Source organism: Mustelus asterias, chromosome 8 (assembly GCF_964213995.1).
Source record: "Mustelus asterias chromosome 8, sMusAst1.hap1.1, whole genome shotgun sequence".
Lineage (NCBI taxonomy): Eukaryota > Metazoa > Chordata > Chondrichthyes > Carcharhiniformes > Triakidae > Mustelus > Mustelus asterias.
In genome coordinates, this window is record NC_135808.1 from 133,247,329 (window position 1) to 133,274,012 (window position 26,684).

The 26,684-nt window shown below is 46.9% G+C and overlaps 1 protein-coding gene across 1 annotated transcript; it reads left to right on the plus strand.

Moving 5' to 3' along the window:
• rpf1 (ribosome production factor 1 homolog) lies at positions 1-24,713 on the plus strand. Its single transcript, XM_078218989.1, has 9 exons — positions 1-240; positions 12,640-12,696; positions 13,510-13,590; positions 14,313-14,408; positions 15,811-15,964; positions 17,773-17,855; positions 18,826-19,007; positions 23,268-23,394; positions 24,353-24,713. The coding sequence occupies exons 1-9, from the start codon at positions 58-60 to the stop codon at positions 24,392-24,394; spliced, it is 1,005 nt and encodes a 334-aa protein (XP_078075115.1). The 5' UTR covers positions 1-57; the 3' UTR covers positions 24,395-24,713.
• The last annotated feature ends 1,971 nt before the right edge of the window (positions 24,714-26,684 follow it).

Genomic DNA, 26,684 nt, shown 5'->3' on the forward strand with positions numbered 1-26,684 from the left:
CGGCGGCGTGGAGCGGAGCTGGGTGAAAGGTCACGGGGGAGAGCCGGTGTGCGAAAGATGGCGGCCGAGGGGAAGAGCAGGAAGCGGCGGGAACCGGGCGGTGGGGCCGAGGGGGAGGCTCAGCCCGAGCCCGGGGCCCAGCCCGAGGTCCTGTTCCCGCCCGGGTTCAGTGTGTCCGAGATTAAAAACAAACAGCGGCGGCAGTTCATGTTCCAGCGCTGGAAGCGGGCCCGGCGGCAGGTGCGGGCTGGGGGAGGGGGGAGGGGGGGCAGTGTGTGTGTGGGGGGGGGCAGTGTGTGTGTGGGGGGGGGCAGTGTGTGTGTGGGGGGGGGCAGTGTGTGTGTGGGGGGGGGCAGTGTGTGTGTGGGGGGGGGGGCAGTGTGTGTGTGGGGGGGGGCAGTGTGTGTGGGGGGGGCAGTGTGTGTGTGGGGGGGGCAGTGTGTGTGTGGGGGGGGCAGTGTGTGTGTGTGTGGGGGGGGCAGTGTGTGTGTGTGGGGGGGGGGCAGTGTGTGTGTGGGGGGGGGCAGTGTGTGTGGGGGGGGCAGTGTGTGTGTGGGGGGGGCAGTGTGTGTGTGGGGGGGGCAGTGTGTGTGTGGGGGGGGCAGTGTGTGTGTGGGGGGGGCAGTGTGTGTGTGGGGGGGGCAGTGTGTGGGTGTGGGGGGGGCAGTGTGTGGGTGTGGGGGGGGCAGTGTGTGTGTGGGGGGGGGCAGTGTGTGTGTGGGGGGGGCAGTGTGTGTGTGTGGGGGGGGCAGTGTGTGTGTGGGGGGGGGCAGTGTGTGTGTGTGGGGGGGGGGCAGTGTGTGTGTGGGGGGGGGCAGTGTGTGTGTGTGGGGGGGGCAGTGTGTGTGTGGGGGGGGGCAGTGTGTGTGTGGGGGGGGCAGTGTGTGTGTGGGGGGGGCAGTGTGTGTGTGTGTGGGGGGGCAGTGTGTGTGTGTGGGGGGGGCAGTGTGTGTGTGTGGGGGGGGCAGTGTGTGTGTGTGGGGGGGGGCAGTGTGTGTGTGTGGGGGGGGGGCAGTGTGTGTGTGTGGGGGGGGCAGTGTGTGTGTGGGGGGGGGCAGTGTGTGTGTGGGGGGGGGGCAGTGTGTGTGTGGGGGGGGCAGTGTGTGTGGGGGGGGGCAGTGTGTGTGGGGGGGGGGGCAGTGTGTGTGTGGGGGGGGGGGCAGTGTGTGTGTGTGGGGGGGGGCAGTGTGTGTGGGGGGGCAGTGTGTGTGTGGGGGGGGGCAGTGTGTGGGGGGGGGCAGTGTGTGTGTGTGGGGGGGGCAGTGTGTGTGTGTGGGGGGGGCAGTGTGTGTGTGGGGGGGGGCAGTGTGTGTGTGTGGGGGGGGGCTGTGTGGGGGGGGCAGTGTGTGTGTGTGGGGGGGGGCAGTGTGTGTGTGTGTGTGGGGGGGGGCAGTGTGTGTGTGTGGGGGGGGCAGTGTGTGGGGGGGGCAGTGTGTGTGTGTGGGGGGGGGCAGTGTGAGTGTGTGGGGGGGGGGCAGTGTGTGTGGGGGGGGGGGCAGTGTGTGTGTGGGGGGGGGGCAGTGTGTGTGTGGGGGGGGGCAGTGTGTGTGTGTGGGGGGGGCAGTGTGTGTGTGGGGGGGGGCAGTGTGTGTGTGGGGGGGGGCAGTGTGTGTGTGGGGGGGGGCAGTGTGTGTGTGGGGGGGGGCAGTGTGTGTGTGGGGGGGGGCAGTGTGTGTGTGGGGGGGGGCAGTGTGTGTGTGGGGGGGGGCAGTGTGTGTGTGGGGGGGGGGCAGTGTGTGTGTGGGGGGGGGCAGTGTGTGTGTGGGGGGGGGGCAGTGTGTGTGTGTGGGGGGGGCAGTGTGAGTGTGTGGGGGGGGGCAGTGAGTGTGTGGGGGGGGGCAGTGTGTGTGGGGGGGGGCAGTGTGTGTGTGGGGGGGGGGCAGTGTGTGTGTGGGGGGGGGCAGTGTGTGTGTGTGGGGGGGGCAGTGTGTGTGTGGGGGGGGGCAGTGTGTGTGTGGGGGGGGGCAGTGTGTGTGTGGGGGGGGGCAGTGTGTGTGTGGGGGGGGGCAGTGTGTGTGTGGGGGGGGGCAGTGTGTGTGTGGGGGGGGGCAGTGTGTGTGTGGGGGGGGGCAGTGTGTGTGTGGGGGGGGGCAGTGTGTGTGTGGGGGGGGGCAGTGTGTGTGTGGGGGGGGGCAGTGTGTGTGTGGGGGGGGGCAGTGTGTGTGTGGGGGGGGGCAGTGTGTGTGTGGGGGGGGGCAGTGTGTGTGTGGGGGGGGGCAGTGTGTGTGTGGGGGGGGGCAGTGTGTGTGTGGGGGGGGGCAGTGTGTGTGTGGGGGGGGGCAGTGTGTGTGTGGGGGGGGGCAGTGTGTGTGTGGGGGGGGGCAGTGTGTGTGTGGGGGGGGGCAGTGTGTGTGTGGGGGGGGGCAGTGTGTGTGTGGGGGGGGGCAGTGTGTGTGTGGGGGGGGGCAGTGTGTGTGTGGGGGGGGGCAGTGTGTGTGTGGGGGGGGGCAGTGTGTGTGTGGGGGGGGGCAGTGTGTGTGTGGGGGGGGGCAGTGTGTGTGTGGGGGGGGGCAGTGTGTGTGTGGGGGGGGGCAGTGTGTGTGTGGGGGGGGGCAGTGTGTGTGTGGGGGGGGGCAGTGTGTGTGTGGGGGGGGGCAGTGTGTGTGTGGGGGGGGGCAGTGTGTGAGGGGGGGGCAGTGTGTGTGTGTGTGGGGGGGGCAGTGTGTGGGGAGTGAGTATGCGGTAGGAGGATTTAATTTGATTTATTGTCACATGCATTGGGATACAGTGAAAAGTATTGTCTCTGCACTCTCTCTCCAGTTTAACAACATCTTTCCTATAACAAGGCAATCAAAACTGAACACAATACTCCAGATGCGGCCTGTGCTTCTCTGTGGGTGGCAGTGTTTAGCACTGCTGCATCACAGCGCCAGGGACCCAGGTTCAATTCTAGCTTCGGGTCACTGACTCTGTGGAGTCTGCACATTCTCCCCGTGTCTGCGGTTTCCTCCGGGTGCTCCGGTTTCCCCCCTCACTCCAAACATGTGGGGGTTAGGTAGATTGGCCATGCTAAATTGACCCTAGTGTCAGGGGATTCGTAGGATTGATTTGAGAGGTTGTGGGAATAGGGCTTAGGTGGGATTGTGGTCAGTGCGCTCGATGGGCCAAGTGGCCTGCTTCTGCACTGAGACTGTCATGGAATCCCTAGTGTCGTGACTGATGAAGGCTAGCATGCCAAAAACCTTCTTCACTGCCCTGTTTACTTGTGACTTCACCTTTCGAGAAATGTGCACCTGAACTCCGAGGTCCCTCTGTTCCACGATACTCTCCAAGGCCCTACCATTCACCGTGAAAGTCCTATCTTGATTTGACTTTCCAAAATGCAACATCTCACATTTATCTGTATTGAACTCCATTTGCCATTTCTCAGCCCACTTCCCCAGCTGATTAAGATCCTGCTGCAATTTTTGATAACCTTCCTCACTGTCTACAATACCACCTATTTTAGTGTTATCTGCAAACTTACTGATCGTGCTTTGTACATGCTCATCCAAATCATTGATACCCATCACATTAGCATGTTTCCAATCCACTAGGACCTTACAAGAATCCAAGAAATTCTGAAACGTCACAGCCAATATTGTGATCTTTCCTCTTGTTGGAAAATCGAGAACTAGGGGTTACTGTTTAAAAATAAGTTGCCCATTTAAAGCAGAGGTGTTTTTTCTCTTAGGGTCGTGAGTCTTTGGAACTTTTCCTCGAGGCAGTGGAAGCAGAGTCTTTTGAATATTTTTAAGGCAGAGCTAGCTAGATTCTTGTTAATCAAAGGGATGAAAGGGTCTTTTTCCGGCTGGAGGCCTGTGACTAGTGGTGTTCCGCAGGGCTCTGTATTGGGACCTCTGCTGTTTGTGATTTATATAAACGATCTGGAAGAAGGTATAACTGGGGTGATCAGCAAGTTTGCGGACGACACGAAATTGGCTGGACTTGCGGATAGTGAGGAACATTGGCAGAGGCTACAGATGGATATAGATAGGCTGGAAATTTGGGCAAAGAAATGGCAGATGGAGTTCAATCCAGATAAATGCGAAGTGATGCATTTTGGTAGAGCTAATGTAGGGGGGAGCTATACGATAAATGGCAGAACTATAAAGGGTGTAGATACGCAGAGGGACCTGGGTGTGCAAGTCCACAGATCCTTGAAGGTGACGTCACAGGTGGAGAAGGTGGTGAACAAGGCATATGGCATGCTTGCCTTTATAGGACGGGGCATAGAGTATAAAAGTTGGTGTCTGATGTTGCAGATGTATAGAACGTTGGTTCGGCCGCACTTGGAATACTGCGTCCAGTTCTGGTCGCCACACTACCAGAAGGATGTGGAAGCTTTGGAGAGAGTACAGAGGAGGTTTACCAGGATGTTGCCTGGTATGGATGGGCTTAATTATGAGGAGAGATTGGGTAAACTGGGGTTGTTCTCACTGGAAAGACGGAGGATGAGGGGAGACCTAATAGAGGTGTATAAAATTATGAAAGGCATAGATAGGATGAACGGTGGGAAGCTTTTTCCCAGGTCGGTGGTGACGTTCACGAGGGGTCATAGGTTGAAGGTGAGGGGGGGCGGCGGGGGGAGGTTTAACACGGATATCAGAAGGACGTATTTTACGCAGAGGGTGGTGGGGGCCTGGAATGCGCTGCCGGGCAAGGTGGTGGAGGCGGACACACTGGGAACGTTTAAGACTTATCTAGATAGCCACATGAACGGAGTGGGACTGGAGGGATACAAAAGAATGGTCTAGTTTGGACCAGGGAGTGGCGCGGGCTTGGAGGGTCGAAGGGCCTGTTCCTGTGCTGTATTGTTCTTTGTTATGGGGGGCAGGCAGGAATATGGGGTTGAGGTTACAATCAGATCAGCCATGATCTTATTGAATGGTGAAGCAGGCTCAAGGGGCTGAGTGGCCTACCCCTGTTCCTAATGTATGTTTAAGAGGGAAGGAGCTGGCAGTGAAGGAATGAGTAGGGAAAGAGGTGAGGCTGAGGTGGCAGCACGAGTGAGGAGCAGGTATGTAGAGGTAGGGGGAAGAGGGTGATGGACAAGTGAGGTTTTGGTGCGTATGAATGATGTGCTGGTACTTCTGTAGTGCCATTTCTAATTTCATGATGTTCATAGGTCACTTTTATTCGTCCATGTGTTGTGCAGTTCTGACTAGGTCAGCATTTATTGCCCATCCATAATTGCCTCCTGGAAAGGTGGTGCTGGTGCTGCCTTAAACTGCTGCAGTCGACGTACAGTCAGTGCTGTTAGGCAGAGAGGTCCAGGACTTTGACCCAGCGACAGTGAAGGAACGGCGGCGACATGTTTCCAAGTCAGGATGATGAGTGGCTTGGAGGGGAACTTGCAGGTGTTGGTGTTCCCCTGCTGCCCTTTTCCTAGGTGGCAGAGGTTGTAGGTTTGGAAGGTGCTGTCAAAGGTACTTGGCAAATTGTTGCAGTGCGTCTTGTAGATGGGTGCACACTGCTACCACTGTGTGTATTGGTAGTGGAGGGAGTGAATGTTTAAGGCAGTGGATGGGGTGTTAACTTGTCCTAGATGGTATCAAGCTTCTTGCGTGTTATTGGGCTTGCATTCATCCAGGCAAGTGGAAAGTATTCCATCACACTCCTGACTCGTGCCTTGTAGAAACATAGAAAGGAGCAGGAGTTGGCTATTCGCCACTTTGAGCCTGCTCTGCCATTTAATACAGTCATGGCTGACCCTCTAGCTCAATGCCGTACTCCTGTCTCTCCCCATACCCCTTGACGCCTTTAGGAAATCTATTTTCTTTTTAAATATATTCAATGATTTGGCCTCTACAGCCTTCTGTGGTAGAGAATTCCACCGGTTCACCACCCTCTGAGTGAAGAGGTTTCACCTCATAGTCTGTATTCTGAGTCTGTGGCTGTCTGTTCTAGACCTCTCCAGCCAGAGGAAACAACATCGCTGCATCCTGTCTATCCAGCCCTGTCAGAATATTAAATATTTTGATTAGATCCCTTTATATTTTTCTGAATTCCAGTCAATACAGGCCCAGTCAGCCCAATCTCTCCTTGTAATGAAATTCTGCCATCACAACAATCAGTCTAGTGAACCTTCACTGCACCCCCTTTACAAGTATCTCATTTCTTAGAATAAGGAGACTAAAACTGCACACACCACTCCAGGTGTAGTATCACCAAGGCCCTGTACAACTCCAGTATGACATCCTTGTTCTTGAACCCAAGTCCTCTTGCAATGAAAGCCAACATACCGTTTATTTGCCTATATCCCTAACTGCCTGCTGTACCTGCATACTTGCTTTCAGTGTCTGGTTTATGAGGGCATCCCATGGCTCTTTGTTCATCAACATTTCTCAATCAGTCACCATTTAAATAATACTCTGCCGTTCTGTTTCTCCATCTGAAGTGGATAACTTCACAGTTATCCACATTAATCTGCATCTGCCATGTATTTCCCCACTTACTCAACTTATCTAAATCACCTTGAAGCCTCTTAACATCCTCCTCACCACTCACATTCCCACCATGTTTTATGTCGTCAGCAAACTTGGAAATATTACATTTGGTTTCCTCATCTAAATAATTGATGCATGTTATGAATAGTTGGGGTCCAAGCACTGATCCCTGCGGGACCCCACTCATCACCGCTTGCCGCTTTGAAAAAGACCCATTTCTTCCTACTCTCTGCATCCTGTCTGCTATGATGTGGAGATGCCGGCGTTGGACTGGGGTGAACACAGTAAGAGTTTTAACAACACCAGGTTAAAGTCCAACAGGTTTATTTGGTAGCAAGTACCATAAGCTTTCGGAGCGCTGCTCCTTCGTCAGATTTCCACTCCATCTGACGAAGGAGCAGCGCTCCGAAAGCTTATGGTATTTGCTACCAAATAAACCTGTTGGACTTTAACCTGGTGTTGTTAAAACTCTTCCTGTCTGCTGACCAGTTCTCAGTCCATGCCAATCTATCAAAGAACAGTACAGCACAGGAAACAGGCCCTTCGGCCCTCCAAGCCTGTACCGCTCCTTGGTCCAACTAGACCAATCGTTTGTATCCCTCCATTCCCAGGCTGCTCATGTGACTATCCAGGTAAGTCTTAAACGATGTCAGCGTGCCTGCCTCCACCACCCTACTTGGCAGCGCATTCCAGGCCCCCACCACCCTCTGTGTAAAAAACGTCCCTCTGATGTCTGAGTTATACTTCGCCCCTCTCAGCTTGAGCCCGTGACCCCTCGTGATCGTCACCTCCGACCTGGGAAAAAGCTTCCCACTTTTCACCCTATCTTTACCCTTCATAATCTTGTATACCTCTATTAGATCTCCCCTCATTCTCCGTCTTTCCAAGGAGAACAACCCCAGTCTACCCAATCTCTCCTCATAGCTAAGACCCTCCATACCAGGCAACATCCTGGTAAACCTTCTCTGCACTCTCTCCAATGCCTCCACGTCCTTCTGGTAGTGCGGCGACCAGAACTGGACGCAGTACTCCAAATGTGGCCTAACCAGCGTTCTATACAGCTGCATCATCAGACTCCAGCTTTTATACTCTATACCCCGTCCTATAAAGGCAAGCATACCATATGCCTTCTTCACCACCTTCTCCACCTGTGTTGCCACCTTCAAGGATTTGTGGACTTGCACACCTAGGTCCCTCTGTGTTTCTATACTCCTGATGACTCTGCCATCACACCCAATCCTGTGTCCTTTTAATTTTGCACACTAACCTCTGATGTGGGACTTATTACACCCGCTGACTAGTCCTCATCTATTTTACTAGTTATGTCATCAGAAAAACTCTAGTTAGTTCGTAGATGGTGGACAGGCTTCAGGGGGTCAGGAAGTGAATTACTTCTGGCAGGACTCCCAGCCTCTGACTTCTTGTAGCCACAGTATTTATAGGGCTGGTGCAATTCAGTTTCTGGTCAGTGGTAACCCTCAGGGTGTTGATAGTGTTTTGGATTCAGAAATGGTAATCTGTGGAATGTCAAGCAGGGGGATGGTTAGAATCTCGTTCAACGTGATGAAGTACCTTTGAAGTGTAGTCACTATTGAAATAAAAAGGGAAAAAGTGAGGGTGCCCAGCGGGAGAGAGAAATCTGAACGAACTAGACTGAGATGTTTCTTTGATGTCTCCTGCCTGTTGCTGTCGCTATGCTGAGTCTGACTTGATCTGCCATCTGGTTTCCATCTGTCATTTCCCTGTCTTCCATTCCAATTGTACTCTGTCTTGGAACTGGTACAAATTTTTCCAAACATATAATTTTGCTTTGACAAGGCTGCGTGCATTGTAGTTAAACAGCTAAAAACCAAACCTTTGGTTTGATTTCTCCTGCTTATCTGACACTGCTCACTGTTGCTCCTTGGAAACTAGCTGGTTTGGGGAATAAAGCTAGAGGTAAGTAAAATCTGTCTCTTGTTCAAAAGCCACAGCACGATATATAATCCGATCGCTTTAGGAAGTTTCCTACATCGACTGAAGATGACATATTCCATAAAACTTCATCGTCTGCAGCATCGAGAGAGGCCGTTCTACCCAAATAGGTCAATACTGGCGTTTATGTTCCACACACAGCGTTTGAAACTTTATTCTTTCTCGCCCTATCAGTATCATCCTTTCTCCCTTGTGTGAGCACAAATAGAAGCTGGTGTAGATTGTATGACCCATTGAGCCTGCTCTGCTATTCAGTATGATCATGGCTGATTTTAGGCTCCAGTTCCTTTTTCCTGCCCACTCCCTATATACTTCAATTCAGAGACAAAAATATCTGGCTTTCCCAGCCTTAAATATATTTAATAATGCAGCTTCCCCACAATCCTCTGAGGTAGAGAATTCCAAAGATCCACAACCCTTTGAGAGAAGAAATGTCTCCTCATCTCATTCCCAAATAATCAGCCCCTTATCCAAAGACTGTGCCGCTGTGTTTTAGATTCCCCGAACAGTGGAAACAACCTCTGTGCAGCCCATCCAGAATCTTGTATGTTTCAACGAAGTTACCTCTCATTCTTCTAAACTCCAGAGAATATCGACCAGGTTACTCAGCTTCTTATAGGACAGCCCCCTCACCTCGGGGACCAATTTAGTGAACATGTGTCGTGCAGCTTCCCACTTAATTATTCTAGTTGCTGAGCTTTTCCCCGTGACAGTGCGTTCCACATTCCGAGAGTCTTTTCTCCCCACGTTCACCAGTGCCTCCATATCCTTTTTATAATGTAGAAACCAGAACTATAAACAAAAGAAGTTTGGGACACTGAATAGGAGCAAATTGTTTTTGCAGTGGGTGTATTGAGGTTGAGGACTGCGAGAGTGGAATTAGTGTCAATAACAAAAACCATGTCAACTTTTTATGAATTGGTTAGAAATGGGGAACAATGGAATATGGGAACTGGGCGTGCTCAGTTGATTAGGATTACAGCTTGTGTAGAGGAAACGCATGAACTGGGTTGAACATTTCTATTGTCTTTACTGCAGCTGCCAGTTAGAAAGTGGGAGACGGTTTGCAATGTTACATTTTCATGATTTTAGAGTTATTTTTGGTAGCTGGTTCTGGTTATTCTCAATGCTTCATGTTGATAAAAGAGATGTAGAAGCATTGCTGTTTCATCTCTCAGGACAGATTTGAAGCTACTTCACACGCGGATGGTGAACACTTTAATCAGCATTGGGTGAAGTAAAATAGTTTTCATTTCCAGAAGGCATTTCTGTTGCAGTTCCCTTACATAAAATAAAGATGCATTAGTTGATGTGACCACCTCTTCTGTTCAAGTCACTTTGGGTAGGTTTAGTTGGAACTTCAAATTGCAAACTCTATCTGCAGGCAGCGAGACTCTTGCCTTGCAAGTATCCTGTAGGATGCAAATGCTTCACAGTCTGATAGATATTTGGATGCAAATATTCTCCTGGCTGATTTGGATACATTGCCACATTTCTTTAAAGCTCTATCAGCGTGTGGTTCCAATATCTATGAAACTGGTTTTGTCTGTTATCTGATACCCGTACTGTGACATTTGATTCTAGGGAGGACAGTTACGCTCTAACAGGTTTGCTAACAGTTTTCAGTGAAGTATGGTGGAGATTAAGTGAAATTTTCAACCCATGTCAACTTGAGCTATCAGCAATTCCATAGCTTTTATTTCTGTGCCTGTCAAGTGTGACTGGTGCCATGCAACTCAAAATACTCTCACTAGATGAAGTATAGGGGCTGCAGGTCTGTCCAGCACAGTAAAAACAATTTAAAGTGGTGAATTCAAACTGTCATAAGAAGACTGAAATTCTCACTGCTCTGTCCGTGAAAACAATCTAGAAACTTGACACACCCAGGACAGGGTACTTGATTGTTGTTGCCACTAGATTCAATCTGCCTGCATTTATGCTCTCCAGTAACTTGTCCAAGTTACTTCACAGGCACCTTGTAACCTCTGCTGCCTGCAAGTCCAAACAGCAATGCATTGTAAATGTCATTGCTTCCCAAGTCGCACACTGCCCTAACTTAAGATGTATAATGTCAATTCCTGCCTGTATTGCTGAATTCCAAAACTCCCATCATTGTGGGAGCACAGCTACAACTAGAGCCGCAGCAGTTGAAAAAAGATGATTACAGCTGCCGCTTCGGGGCAACTAGAGGTGGGCATTAATTGTGACCATGGCAGTGCTGCCCACTGGAGTGGCGTGTAGGTTCAACAGTTGCAGCAGTGATGATAAAATCAGAATTGTCATTGTCATCCTCTAGATGGCAAATATATATTCTAGGCTGAAGTGGCATTGCGAGAGTGCTGCATTGTTGGAGGTGCCCTTTCCCAGGTGAGATGGTAGCACCTGGTTCTATCTGCCTATTGGGTGGATGTAAAACTAAAACCCCCTTGCACCATTTGACGAAGAGCAGGAGAGTTCTGGCATCCCACCCAATTTCTCCGCCAACACGACAGATATTTTTAATTGGTTATTCCTCATTTCCCATTCTTACAACCTTGTTGTGTGGAAGTCAGTTGCCATTTTTATCCACATAATTGTAACTTAGCCTCAAAAAGGCGATTTCATTCCTAGGAACTGATGAGGCACTTTATAAAATGCAAGTTCTATTTTGCCAATATAGTAAGCTAACATTGTGACAGCATGATAGAAGGAAAAAACAAGCAAGACCTAACAATTCTCTTCAATGTTGCAATTGCTGTGGTAATGATGCAAGGAAGCTGACAATGTTTGTGTGGGTAGGTGGTTCATAGTCCTTTCATGTGGGAAGAAATGCACGAGAAGGAGCTAGACAAATATTCAAGGAGTGTTTTAGTGTTATTGTGCAAGATTGCCTTTTAGAAGATTCCATTTTCCCTCGGCAATATTTTCTAGATTTCTTTTTTGATCCTATTGCATTAATTACAGGATGGATTCAGAAGGCTTCAGTGTGAGTCTAATTGCACTAACAATCGGACCATTTTAAAATTATGGAGTTGCTTCTGGAGAAAAATCATTCCCATTTTTGTTGAATTTCCCACATTTATGCCGCAGGAAACAGAAAAGGCTGTCTTTGTAGAATGTCCATTTGGATCAAGCATTCCACTATTCAGCTGAGCGGAGGTTCCAGCCCTTTTACCGACCTCTCGTCCTGGTTACCTTTGATCTCAGAGGCAAACACACAGAGGAGGGATTCAGTGCTCCTGTGTTCCTTATATCCAGGCTAACACACCAGGCAGGTCTGAGGAAACACAACACTGACTGGAGGTGCTACTTTCTAAATGAGACACTAAGCCAAGTTGATGTAAAAGATCCCATGGTACGGTTTCAGAGAGAGCGGGAAAGTTCACCCAGATTCCTGCCCAATATTTACCCTTTAACCAACATTACTAAATCCGATTGTCTGATCACTTGTGGAACTGTGGCAAATTGGTTCCCATGTTTCCTGCATTACAGCATTGGCTACACTTCAAGTATTTTATTGGCTGTAAGGTTTTTGGGATGTTCCAGGTTATGAAAGATACTACATATTTGCAAGTCATTTCTTTCTAAGCGCGTGCCTGCTGACATGAATGATCCCATGTAGTAAAATCAAGCCTGAATTCCATTGAGTGTTTTGCATAGAATCCCTACAGTGCAGAAGGATGCTGTTCGGCCCATTGAGTCTACACTGGCAACAATCCCACCCAGGCCCTATCCTTGTAACCCTCTGTAATCCCCCAGACATGAAGGGGCAATCCCACCCAGATCTGTTCTCCAGTATCCCAAGTATTTACCCCGCTAATCCCCCTAATCTACACGTCTTGGGACACTAAAAGGCAATTTAGCATCCACCATTTAGCCAATCCACCTAACCTGCATATCTTTGGAGTGTGAGAGGAAACCCACACACACACACAGGGAGAACGTGCAAGCTCCATGCAGACAGTCACTGAGGCTGGAATTGAATCCGGGTCCCTGGCGCTGTGAGGCAGCTGTATCAACCACTGCGCTGCTCTGTGCACTTATAACAATTTTTACAAGTTAGTGCTGACCCTAACTATAGTTTCAACAAGTAGCTCTCTCCACTGGCATTGTTCTTGGGAAAGTACTAAAATAATTACAGATAACTGGTGGTATTTGTGATTCAGCCTAAGTTTTAAGCTGTGGGTGGATTTCTAATGGAGACCAAGTTTTATGTGCTTTCTGATCCTGAATGATTTTGCCTGTTGTTGTTATCCAGGAGCAATTGGCAGCCAAAAAGAAGAGGCAGAAAGAGAGAGAGGCACTCGGAGACAAGGTAACTGTCGCTTAATGTACGAGTTCAAAATAATCTTATTCTTTGAGATGCTGGCAGTTTGTTGGCCATTCAGTGATGTTGGTTCCTTCAGTCTTGAAGGTGCTAAAAACCTGCTGCAGTACGGTTTCGCAGTCTAGCACAATTTTGTTTGCTGTCCAGAGCAAGGATTAAAGTTTATTTTATTAGTGTCACGTGGTCTTATATTAACACTGCAATGAGGAATAATCTGAAAATTAGAGCGAGGCCGTTCAGGGCTGATGCCAGAGGGGAGTATAAGTCTGGAACTCTCCTCTCGAGAAGCTGTGGAGGCAGGAGGCTTGTTGACAGTTTCAAACTGAGATTGAATGATTGATGTTTATTAATCAAGAGCGCTGAGGGCGAATGAACAAAGGGGCACAGATTGATTTTTCCTATCCGCAGTGCTCGAGCTCTAGGGCCAGTTCTTGGACCACACAGTTACTGCCCAAGTCAACCTGGTATTGTTCTGGTTTGGTTTGCTGTACCACTATGTTGGAAGGCGGGGGTGGAATTTATTCTTTACAGGAATGCAGCGCAGTAGTGTTGGTAATTGCTTCCCTTATTTAAGTAGGATAATCTGTAAATATACATGATATCTTAAATCCATTTTAAATAAGGGAACCCATTTTTGGAAGATGCAAATGGCTGCTCACATCCAACGGATTAGTGCTGAGAGTGCCGACTTGGTAAAAATGGGCTTGCGGTTTGCGTCTACAGGCTAAACCAATAGGGGCAGATCACTTGTCTGTAAGCGAATGTAACTTTGCTCTCCCTGATTACACCTTTCTGCTCAAGGCACCACCAAAACCAGTTCCGAAGACGATTGAAAACCAACGGGTTTATGACGAAACAACCGTGGATCCGCAAGATGAAGAGGTAATTTTACAGGTTTTCTCTCATTCCTCGTCAGAGTGAAAGGCCCTTTCTGATGTGTTGTCCTTTATTGGGATGCATGTTCATGTTAATGAATATTACGGGCGGCACGGTAGCACAACGGGCGGCATGGTAGCACAGTGGTTAGCACTGCTGCTTCACAGCTCCAGGGACCTGGGTTCGAATCCCAGCTTGGGTCACTGTCTGTGTGGAGTTTGCACATTCTCCTCGTGTCTGCGTGGGTTTCCTCCGGGTGCTCCGGTTTCCTCCCACAGTCCAAAGATGTGCGGGTTAGGTTGATTGGCCATGCTAAAATTGCCCCTTAGTGTCCTGAGATGCGTAGGTTAGAGGGATTAGTGGGTAAAATATATGGGGGTAGGGCCTGGGTGGGATTGTGATCGGAGCAGACTCGATGGGCCGAATGGCCTCTTTCTGTACTGTAGGGTTTCTATGATTACCATTGAGTTAAACACCAAAAATGTTCCATTTTGAATCTTGTGATTTAGCTTTAGGGCCCACATGTTTTCTTTATAATGGACATTGATGAGATGAGAGAGAAGTAACAATGTTTTGGTGTTCTTGTCTCCATCAATTCTTGTATGTGAGTAAAAACTGTTCTCCAAGTGCTGTAAATTGGAGCTGGGCAGAGATGACAGTTTTATGCAGACGTTTAATCAGGAGAATGTGCAGATTGATTTCATCTTTAATTAAACAATCTTCCACAGGTGGCTTTCGATGAAGCAACTGATGAGTTTTCGTCCTACTTCAACCGAGAAACCAGTCCGAAGATCCTCATCACCACATCTGACAGGCCTCGAGGGGTACGTGAAATTAAACTCTGACAGGACAAGAGAAAATTGTAAAGGGGAAGTTTGCATCAGTTCTTCTCACCTGGAGCTACTTACTCCTGCTTGGATACAATTCCAAGTTCCATGTGTACCACTAGATTCTGGTCTTTTATATATCCCCCCTCTATTTCTCTTCACCCACATTGGGTTTCAGAGACTTGGCTGCACTCTGGAACTCTGTCTCTGAGCTCCTCTCCTTTTCCAATCCCTTCTCATTATAAAATCTTCCTAAAATTCATCTCTTCTGACCAACACTCCTTGTTTCCACTTCCACGATTGGTGTCCATTCCCATTCCGCTGTTTCAATTTGTTTTACACAATAAAGGTACGTGTGATTTATTTGATCTTGAGTTATGGGTGTTGCCGGCAAGGCCAGTATTTATTGCCCATCCCTAAATGCCCTTGAAAAGGTGATGATGAGCCGGCACCTTGAACTACTATAGTCCAGTCCATGTGGTGTGGGTACACCCACTGTTGTTAGGGATGGAGTGCCAGAGTTTTGACCATGTGGCAGAGAAGGAATGCCAAAATATTTCCAAGCCAGGATGGCTTGTAGGTGGTGGTGCTCCGATGTATCTGCTACCCTTGTCCTCTGTCTAGATAGTATCTTCCAAACGTGCAACCCCTATCAAAGGAGCCTTGGTGAGTTGCTGCTGTACATCTTATAGATGGTACACACTGCCCCCACTGCACGTCGGTAATGGAGGAGGTGAATGTGGATGTTGTGCCAATCAAGCAAGCTGCTTTGTCCTGGATGGTGTCAAGCATCTTGAGTGTTGTTGGAGCTGCACTCATCCAGGCAAGTGGAGAGTGTTCCATCACACTAACTTGATCCTTATAGATGACGAGCTTTAAGGAATCAGGAGGTGAGTTACTCACCACAAAATTCCCAGCCTGAGACATGCTCTTGTTAGCCATAATATGGCTGGTGTGATTGTGTTTTTGTTGTAGTCTGTTATTTCTTCCCTGTAGTAATCATGCATCGATGTGGAGATGTCGGCGTTGGACTGGGGTGGGCACAGTAAGAAGTCTCACAGCACCAGGTTAAAGTCCAACAGGTTCATTTGAAATCACGAGCTTTCGGAGCACTGCTCCTTCATCAGGTGAGTGATCACTCACCCATACATCACTCACCTGATGAAGGAGCAGTGCTCCGAAAGCTCGTGATTCCAAATGAACCTGTTGGACTTTAACCTGGTGTTGAGACTTCTTACTGTAATTGTGCATCAGCTGAGCCCAGTAGAAAACAATTGGGCTCAGGTTCTTAGCACCTCTCCTCCAAGCCCAGGGTTCCAGCATTCAGTCACAGTGCTTTAATCACTGCCCTCAGCTGCTGCATATTTTAAAATCTTGAATGGATGGTTTTGTTTTACAGAGAACGGTAAGGCTATGTGAGCAAATGGCAAAGGTAGTGCCAAACTCGCATGTCTTCTATAGGAGGGGATTGGCTCTGAAAAAAATCATACCGCAGTGTGTTGCTAGAGATTTTACAGACCTGCTCGTCATCAATGAAGATCGGAAAGTCCCGAGTATCCTTTTATTATTGAGTTTATTTGAAAATGTCATTGGCTTTCTTCAGTGTTTGTTTAAACTTGGACTCGCCGCAGTGTTTCGTGTATTCTAATCCTCCTCAAATTTCAGAAATTGCCAGTGCTATATTTATTTGGTTCCTTTTTGAATGCTACTTTTGCAGTCTGATGCTTTGGAACATCCTGAGATTGCTAATAGCATTGTAAAATGGTTTCTTATTGTTGTACATCTCAGTAGTGTTATTTTAATAAAGTGTGAGGAAGAAGGTTTGGCAGTCTTACTCGCTGTGATACCTGCTAATTGAGGTATTGTAGGAGGAAATCGGGGGGCCCTGAGCTTTTGAAGGGAAGCAGATAAGAGGGCACCTTGGAGAAGTGTGTATATGTGGCATTGAACAGCATGGAGGAGGTAAACCCACAGCACTTCTTATTTGATACTTAAATACAGTATCGCCAAGTGGCTCCAGCACCACCGTGAAGGTTGTGAAATTAAATTCAATATTTTTAGAACCATGAAAACTGTCCAGCTGTTGTTTTAAAAACTAGTTCATTAATTTCCTTCCGTGAGCCCCTCCCTTGCCTGACATACATGCGATTCGAGTCGCACGCTGCTTGGCTGACACGTAATGCTCTTGCGGCAACTAAGATTGGGCAAGTTAGATGCTGTAAGCTTTTTCTAGGTGAGTGCCCTTATCAGTACCTGTGATCAAGAATTGTACAATATTGCTGATCACATTTGCACCATCTAATTAGCTTCTGTAAGCTGTTACATTGAGCGAAAATCTTCTTGCCTTTACACAGCTTTTCACAAACCACATGGTAAACTTGGAAACTGGGGGGTGAGACTTTCATGATAGCTGTGTTGAAAACAATTCAGAAGCAGGAAGATTAAAATCTAGTGGGTGTTTACACCTGATATAGATCAGTTAAGAACATCTCAACTATGTGTTATGCACAGTAATGACATTAGTGCTCGAGTGCGCATGGCATTATCCTTGTGCAGAATTTCTAGACCTCAGAACCTCACTTGTTTCCCACAGTATAGCTAAGCATCCTTTTTTTAAAACATCCTCTTCCTCTGCACAGCTTATGCAGCTACCAGTTATGATTTTGTTCAATATTTAATACAGAAACTGTGACAGAGTTAATGAACTAGTAATCCAGAGGCCCGAGCTAACACTCTGGGGACCAGGGTTCAAACCCTACCGTGGTAGTTGTTGGAATTTAAATTCAGTTAAATCTGGAATTGAAAGCTGGCCTCAGCAATGGTGACCATGAAACTATCATCGATTGATGCAAAAGCACATCTAGTCGTTTATATGTCCTTCAGAGAAGGAAATCTGCCATCTACTCTGACGAAGGGTCATCTAGACTTGAAACGTTGCCGCTATTCTCTCTCCACAGATGCTGTCAGACCTGCTGAGATTTTCCAACATTTTCTGTTTTTGTTTCAGATTCCAGCATCCGCAGTATTTTGCTTTAATCTACCGTCTTTTCTGGTCTGACCTAACATGTGACTCCAGATGCACAGCAAAATGATTGACTCCATTTAAGAAGGTGGCTCACCATCACCTTCAAGGGCAATTAGGGATGGACAATCAAATGCTGGTTTTCCAGCGTTGCCTACATTCTATGTGATAACCAATTGTCTGTAACAATATAGGGCAACAGGTAGTATGGTAGGGAGTCCTTGTAGTACTCTAACTCCATCACCAACTCGCATTTAAAGAGAAGCTTGTGTTTCAACTGATTTTTTTTGTGAAGTTTCCTGAAAACTCAACTTCTTTCGCCTTAACCAAAACTGACAGATGGATTAGTTATTAGCCACCTTCCCAATGGACCAACAGCACATTTCAAGATGTCTAGTGTGCGTCTAGCAAAAGAACTTAAGGTAAAGCATTAAGGAACTTGGTTTAATGTCCCATGTGAAATGTTGGATTTTTTAAGAAGTTGACTGTTGGCTGGGTAAATGATTGCTAAATTCTTAGTGAATTATATAATTAAAGGTAGTACAGAAAAAGAGAGACCCGGTGCTGAAACGGTCAGCACCCCTTTCTCCTGTAGTATAATTGTTGTGATTGTTTGAAATTTGGCATTCTTGTGTTTGTCCTGATGAGTTCAAGACAAAAAGCTTCAGCAACATGTTTCTTTTCAGCAATAGAAAACTAAATAAATGCAATTATATCAAATTTAATCTTTACGCAATGCCACAGAAAATGGACAATGTTGTGGGTGAGGTGATGCTGTCTGTTAGACCATTTCTTGCGTAAAATAGCTTGTAAAAGAACCAGGCAAAGGGTTAGAATCATAGAATACTTAAAATGGAGAAGGAGGCCATTCAACCCATCGCGTCTGCGCTAACTTTCCAACAGCGCATCCTACCAAGACCCTGCCCACGTGGTCCCACGTATTTACCCCGCTAATCCCCCTAACCTGCACGTCTTTGGAATATAGAAGGAAACCAGAGCACCTGGAGGAAACCCACGCAAACACAGGGAGAATGTGCAAACTCCACACAGGCAGTCACCCAAGTCCAGAATTGAACCCAGATCCCTGGCACTGAGGCAGCAGTGCTAGCCATTGTGGCACTGTTCTGCCTACCTTAACAATAGTAGAGTTCTTATTCTAAAATCTCACTGAGCCCCCTTGTCAAGACGGCAATGTTAACATCACCTTTGTTAGCTGTTCAGATGCTTTAATATATCAAGCAGTGTTCACATAAACTAGTGACTTGAGTGTTGCTGCAGTAGATTTTTCTTGTTATTATTGAACCCTTTCTCAGGAGTGAATGATGCTTAATAAGATCCTGCACTTTAGAAATGAAAGAGTATCTTAACACACATCTGTACACTTTCTTGCAGAGGAAAGGGAAGAATCCAACAGAGCATATACCAGAAGTGATCCTTAATAACTTTTCGACCCGGCTGGGGCACAGTATTGGGAGAATGCTTGCTTCCCTCTTCCCTTACGATCCACAATTTGTAGGACGCCAAGTGGCAACTTTTCATAACCAGCGTGATTATATCTTTTTCAGATTTCACAGGTATGCTTTTTTACAAGTATAATAAGCAAACTGTATTCATAACAAGTCCTTGTTGGAGTGTGTGTGTAAAGTTTATTTATTAGTCAGAAGTAAGGCTTACATTAACATTGCAATGAAGTTACTGTGAAAATCCCCTAGTCGCCACACCCCGGCACCTGTTTGGGTACACTGAGGGAGAACTTAGCATGGCTAATGCACCTAACCAGCACGTCTTTCAGACTGTGGGAGGAAACCGGAGCACCCAGAAGAAACCCACGCATAGAACATAGAACAGTACAGCACAGAACAGGCCCTTCGGCCCACGATGTTGTGCCGACCTTCATCTGAAACCAAGATCAAGCTATCCCACTCCCTACCATCCTGGTGTGCTCCATGTGCCTATCCAATAACCGCTTAAATGATCCTAAAGTGTCTGACTCCACTATCACTGCAGGCAGTCCATTCCACACCCCAACCACTCTCTGCGTGAAGAACCTACCTCTGATATCCTTCCTATATCTCCCACCATGAACCCTATAGTTATGCCCCCTTGTAATAGCTCCATCCACCCGAGGAAATAGTCTTTGAACGTTCACTCTATCTATCCCCTTCATCATTTTATAAACCTCTATTAAGTCTCCCCTCAATCTCCTCCGCTCCAGAGAGAACAGCCCCAGCTCCCTCAACCTTTCCTCATAAGACCGACACTCCAAACCAGGCAGCATCCTGGTAAATCTCCTCTGCACTCTTTCCAGCGCTTCCACATCCTTCTTATAGTGAGGTGACCAGAACTGCACGCAATATTTCAAATGCGGTCTCACCAAGGTCCTGTACAGTTGCAGCATAACCCCACGGCTCTTAAACTCCAACCCCCTGTTAATAAAAGCTAACACACTATATGCCTTCTTCACAGCTCTATCCACTTGAGTGGCAACCTTTAGAGATCTGTGGATATGGACCCCAAGATCTCTCTGTTCCTCCACAGTCTTCAGAACCCTACCTTTGACCCTGTAATCCACATTTAAATTTGTCCTACCAAAATGAATCACCTCACATTTATCAGGGTTAAACTCCATTTGCCATTTTTCAGCCCAGCTTTGCATCCTATCTATGTCTCTTTGCAGCCTACAGCACCCCTCCACCTCATCCACTACTCCACCAATCTTGGTGTCATCAGCAAATTTACTGATCCACCCTTCAGCACCCTCCTCTAAGTCATTAATAAAAATCACAAAGAGCAGAGGACCAAGCACCGATCCCTGCGGCACTCCGCTAGCAACCTGCCTCCAGTCCGAAAATTTTCCATCCACCACCACCCTGTCTTCGATCAGATAGCCAGTTACCTATCCAATCGGCCAACTTTCCCTCTATCCCACACCTCCTTACTTTCATCATAAGCCGACCATGGGGGACCTTATCAAACGCCTTACTAAAATCCATGTATATGACATCAACCGCCCTACCTTCATCAACACACCTAGTTACCTCCTCAAAAAATTATATCAAATTTGTGAGGCACGATTTGCCCTTCACAAATCCGTGCTGACTATCCCGGATTAATCCGCATCTTTCTAAATGGTCGTAAATCCCATCCCTAAGGACCTTTTCCATCAATTTACCAACCACCGAAGTCAGACTAACCGGTCTATAATTACCAGGGTCATTTCTATTCCCTTTCTTAAACAGAGGAACAACACTTGCCACTCTCCAGTCCTCTGGCACCATCCCCGTGGACAGTGAGGACCCAAAGATCAAAGCCAAAGGCTCTGCAATCTCATCCCTCGCCTCCCAAAGAATCCTAGGATACATTTCATCAGGCCCAGGGGACTTATCGACCTTCAGTTTATTCAAAACTGCCAGTACATCCTCCCTCCGAACATCTATTTCCTCCAGCCTATTAGCCTGTAACACCTTCTCTTCCTGAAAAACATGGCCCCTCTCCTTGGTGAACACTGAAGAAAAGTATTCATTCATCACCTCGCCTATCTCTACTGATTCCATACACAAGTTCCCACCACTGTCCTTGACCGGCCCTAACCTCACCCTGGTCATTCTTTTATTCCTCACATAAGAGTAAAAAGCCTTGGGGTTTTCCTTGATCCGACCCGCCAAGGACTTCTCATGTCCCCTCCTAGCTCTCCTCAGCCCCTTTTTCAGCTCATTCCTTGCTAACTTGTAACCCTCAATCGAGCCATCTGAACCTTGTTTCCTCATCCCTACAGAAGCTTCCCTCTTCCTTTTCACAAGACATTCCACAAGACATTCACGCAGACATGGGGAGAAGGCGCAAGCTCCACATTGACCCAAGCTGGGAATCGAACCCGGGTTCCTGGCACTGTGAAGCAGCAGTGCTAATCACTCTGCCACCATGCTGCCCCTCGGTCTATGTAGTGTATATATTTGACTTGGTGATCTTACTAAATGCAAGGAAAGGATAGACTGTGTAAAAATAAAATGTAACAGTATAGGTGAGTTCAGTGACATTCTGAAACCCTCAACCCAGTGGGGGTAAAACACCTTAAATCTAACAACGGAAAACAGAAGTTTCTGACTTTGCAAACAAACAGGAAGGCGTTCCAGCAGGGACATAAATGCTGGCATGTCAGTGATGTCCATGTCCCATGAATGAAAGTGCAATGAAATTTGGTTAAACCACTGCCTATACCTTTTCGATAATAGTACAGTATATTGCTGAGGTCGGAGCTATTGCATCATTTGTGCACCGCAATCTATTCGATAACCCGAGGATCAAAAGAACCAGAGTGGAAACGAGGGAGAGAGAGAATTATGCAGCCAGTTGTTCCAATCTGGAAGGCACTGCTGAATTTCTTTTTTATTTGCATGGGGGTGAGTCACTGGCAAGGCCATCTAGTTATTACCCGCACCCCTATTGCCCTTTAGATGGTGGTGGTGAAGCTGCTCTTGTAACCACAGCATTTATGTCATAGAGTCAGAGGTTTACAGCATAGAAACAGGCCCTTCGGCCCAACTTGTCCATGCCGCTTCTTTTTTTAAAAACCCCTAAGCTAATCCCAATTGCCTGCATTTGGTCCATATCCCTCTATACCCATCGTACCCATGTAACTATCTAAATGCTTTTTAAAAGACAAAATTGTACCCTGCCTCCTCTGGCAGCTTGTTCCAGATACTCATGACCCCTTCTGGCTCACCACTCACCCTCTGTGGGGATAAAATTGCCCCTCTGGACACTTTTGTATCTCTCCCCTGTGACTGGTCCATTTCAGTGTCTCGTCAATGGTGACTCCCAGGGTATTGATGGTGGGGATTCAGTGAAGATGCCTTGAATTGCAAGTGGGGATGGTCATTTTCTGGCACGGGTATGATGCGAATGTTACTTGCATGCCCAAGCCTGATGGTCCAGGTCTTGCACGTGGGCACTGGTTGCTTCAGTATCTGCAGACTTTCAAATGGTGCTGAACATGATGCAATGAACAAACCACCCACCCCCTACTTCAGAGCTTATAATGGAGGAAAAGTAATTGAAGCAGCTGAAGATGGTTGGGTTTGTCCTATATTTCTTGAGGTTTCGAGGAATAATCTAATTGAAACAGAAAATTTTGTAAGGAGCTTCTGAGGAGCCTGACAGTGTAGGAGTTGAGAAAATGCCTCTGTGTCTGGGGAATTGAGAACATGGTTCGAGAATCCGGATTAGGGTGGATTGCTTAGGGCTGAGATGAGGAGAAATATCTTCACAGAGATTTGTAAATCTTTTGAGTTCCATATTCAAGTTTGAATGTGGATAATCAGAAGTTGAGTATATTCAAGACAGATTGTCAATAAATTATAATTCCTGAGGGAATTGAGGATATGCGTACACTGCGGGAGTGTGGAATTGAGGCTAAAGGATCAGCCATGATGTGGTTGAATGGTGGAACAGCCCCAGCGGGCTGCAAGTTCTCCTCCAAGCCACTCAACATCCTGACTTGGAACAATATCACTGTTCCTTCACTGTGGCTGGGTTAGAATCCTGGAACGCCCTCTCTAACAGCACTGTGGGTGTTCCTATATCACACGGCCTGCAGCAGTTCAGGAAGGCAGCTCACCACCACCTTGTCAAGGAGCAAATAGGGATGGACAACAAATGCTGTCCTTGCCAGCGACGCCCACATCCCATGATCAAATATTTTTTTAAAAACTTCTTAAACAGCCATCCCTTCCTCCCAGGAACCACCGCTGTGAATTAATTCTGTATCAAAAGAATGTGAAGCTGATGTGTGCGCTTAATTCCGACCAGATGCTAACAGAGCTGTTGTTTTAAAGGTACATATTTAGAAATGAAAAGAAAGTGGGCCTTCAGGAACTTGGGCCACGCTTCACCCTGAAACTGAGATCACTTCAGAAAGGGACCTTTGATTCAAAATATGGAGAATATGAATGGGTCCACAAGGTCAGTTTTTAAGATGTTTTGTTGTCTTGGGGTTACATGGACTTTAACTGGAGGTGATTTTAGATTAAATGTCTATAGCTGAGTCTTTTTACGATTCTGACTGTCTCAAATCACAGTCAAATGTGACTGAAAATTAAGAATAAATATATTGATGTGTGAGGATATGTACGACAGAGTTGTATATGTTCTATTATGTAAATCACTTCATGTTGCTTTTATCTACTTGCAGGGAGGGTTATGGGAAAGGGATGTGTAAAGTGTTATTGCTAGCAACATTGTTCTGTAGATTCTCCTGAAATGCGATCATGTAGCGCAGAATAATTTGGTTCTTTGAAATATCTCGAGTCTGGGATTGAAGCTGGAAAGTAGGTGCAGTTAAGGCCATTGACAAAATTTTAATGCTGACTTACTGCCGCTTCAGTTTCCAATAAATATGCACATGGGGCCCAAACCATCGTGAACCATAGAATCCCTACATTGCTGAAGGAGGCTGTTCGGCCTGTCGAGCCTGCACCAGCTCTCTGAAAGAGCATCATACCCTCCCCTGCCCCAACCCCGTAACCATATTTAACATGGCTAATCCACCTAACCTACACGTCTTTTGACTGTGGGAGGAAACCCACACGGTCACGGGGAGAACGTGCAAACTCACAGTCACCCAAGGCCGGAATTGAACCCGGGTTCCAGTGCGAACCACTGTGCCACCATGTCGCCCGACGGATAAAGAAAATTTGGTTCAACTATTCCTAAACGTGCCATAGCTCAACCATTCCCAGTCGAATGTAGTGCAAAAATGGAGTGTATAGATTTACTCGGCAGCGGTGTTTAATATCTTTCTAATAGAGAAATGAATCCCTGCCACTAACTGGAGTTAGGAGATTTACCTGTCAATGCTGAGTATGTGCAGGGTATTTTATTGCATGCTCTCTCTGACCTGCTTCACTTTCTTTTCCCTCAGCGTCACGAAATGGATACAAGCCGAAGGAAGTTCCACTTGTAAAGTCGGGCTTTCATTGGGACCGCTCGAAGCCGTGACGCAGGCTCCCTTGGCAGCACTGACTTTACACATTGATGTATTTTTAATATCCTGAAGACAATCTAAACAGTCCTCCATTTTTATCCAAAACTGACGTCAACTGGATTGTTTGAAAATAAATTGTGGAGAAGTAGATGTCTGGTTGCTGAAGTCTACAGCAATGTTTCTGTTAAGTATTATACTCGCATTTACTTGGATCTATTACAAGCTAAAGGACTCCTTGTAAATGTACTTTGTAAAAGGATTACAATTTGGGATCAATTAAATTATTGATTTAAATTTATATCCAGGATTTATGCTCTTGAATTTGGAAGTAATAACACTAATTTTGACCCTGTAAATATAAAAGGTGTGCCCACATTTCAAATATCCTTTAATTCAGAGGATGCAATCTTCTAAAGAAAAGTTTCAACAGTATTTAAGATAATCTTGGGGAACTTAAATTGTTGGTTAACATGATGTATTGAATTATTCTTTAGAGAAAAGATTGAGATTAGGATATTTAACCTGCATGGATAATTTGGATGCTCTGTCAGCCATTATCTTACAAATGACAGAGCAGGCTCAAGATGCCAAATGACTTGGTCTTATTCGAAACTTACAGGTTCCTATAGAGCCATTTAATATTTTTGAGACTTGAGTTAGATTGACTCCCTTGTCAGTCAAGTATCTAAGGGTATAAGAGGTAGATTGGAGAGTAAAGACGCCTCAATCAAATTAACCATGTTATCAAGTGGCGGAGCTGGCTGAACGGGCCAAATGGCCTCCTGCTCCTAATTTGTATGTTGGTATCTAAATAAATAAAGCTTTCAGCTTAGGTTGGTGAATGTGAAATCGACTCCCATCAAAATAGTTGATTTCAGCAAGAAAGGATTATATGTAATCCTGTTCTGAACCAGATGTTTGTGCATTTTACATTGATACTGATGCTTAGATACAACATATTAGATACAACACATAGAACAGTACAGCATAGGAGGTCCTCATTTCGTCTTGAACCCCTGCCAACTTTTTTTCAGAGCAGTCCAGTTGGTTCCATTCAACTGGTCTTGCTTCACAAGCCTTCAAACAGCCCATCTACCAACCCTGCAAGCACCACCTGTGCCGCAAGTGGCAGATCCTGCATTGGACATCCTTTTGGACCAGAGTGGAAACATGTCACCCTCAATCATAAGCGATTGCCTAAGATTGTGGAGACATTTTTACATATGTGTCTTTCAGGACTGTGTTCCAAAGGACCTTGCAGTCAGTTAAGCACTTTAAGCGTATTCATTGTCCTATGGTACAAGATGGTTCATAGGTTGCTGGATGTCTTCATCAGTTGCTTGTGGAACATGAGGTCGCCACTTGCAGGAGGGAGTTGTGTAAGCTGTAAGGTAACCACTTGTACAGAATGGGCATGATCTTGCGAAAAAATCCAAAGTGCTGAGTGAGAAAATGGGAGTTTCAGACCTGTTTTTTTGGGGCAAGTTTGAAAATGCAATCTTATGCCACCCTGTCACTGTTTTGGACAGAAGTATGATTTTACCAGTTTTTTTTTCGGGGGGGTGTGGTTGCAGGCTGTTTGCCTCGAACTGGGAAACCCCCTGCCTCCCAACCCACACACCCATCATTGGCGGCATAGCAATACAGGTCACTGGTATCGGGACCCTCCCAATGAATCCCCTGTCATGACCTCTCCACAGCCCAACCTGCAAGCCTCCTTTTTCTCAGTCTATACTTGATTTCAAAATAATTGGGTGTGGCCTTATAAAATGAGCTAAATATAGTGTTAACCAAGATTGCCAATATATAGTTCCTCTCTTCAGGCCTAAACTAACTCAGTATTATGCTGTGGTTAACGCAAGTGATTATGATTTGTAGGGAGTAGATATAGAATCCATACAGTATAGGAGGCGGCTATTCAGCCTGTACCGACCACAATCCCACCCAGGCCCTATTCCCGTAACCCTCATTTACCTTCCTAGTTCCCCTGACACCAGAGTCAATTTAGCATAGCCAATCAACCTAACCCATGTCTTTGGACTACGGGAGGAAACCCACGTAAACACGGGGAATGTCTGTGAAGTTTGCACAGTGACCCAAAGATGGAATTGAACCATGACCCTGGTGTTACCCACTGTGCCACCCTATGAATTGTTCCCCTAGGTTGAAGGCACATTTCAGTTCAATATCTTACCAAAAACTCTCCAACATATTTCATGACCTTTCATCAATTGAAAAATTCAAACTCTCCAACATATTCCAGGGCTAA

What these genes read in the sequence shown, in the direction of transcription:
- rpf1 (XM_078218989.1), top strand. Translation starts at nt 58, where the DNA reads ATGGCGGCCGAGGGGAAGAGCAGGAAGCGGCGGGAACCGGGCGGTGGG. An exon ending in GGAAGCGGGCCCGGCGGCAG is followed by an intron (nt 241 to 12,639) that starts GTGCGGGCTGGG and finishes GTTGTTATCCAG; the next exon opens with GAGCAATTGGCAGCCAAAAA. An exon ending in AATATGAATGGGTCCACAAG is followed by an intron (nt 23,395 to 24,352) that starts GTCAGTTTTTAA and finishes CTTTTCCCTCAG; the next exon opens with CGTCACGAAATGGATACAAG.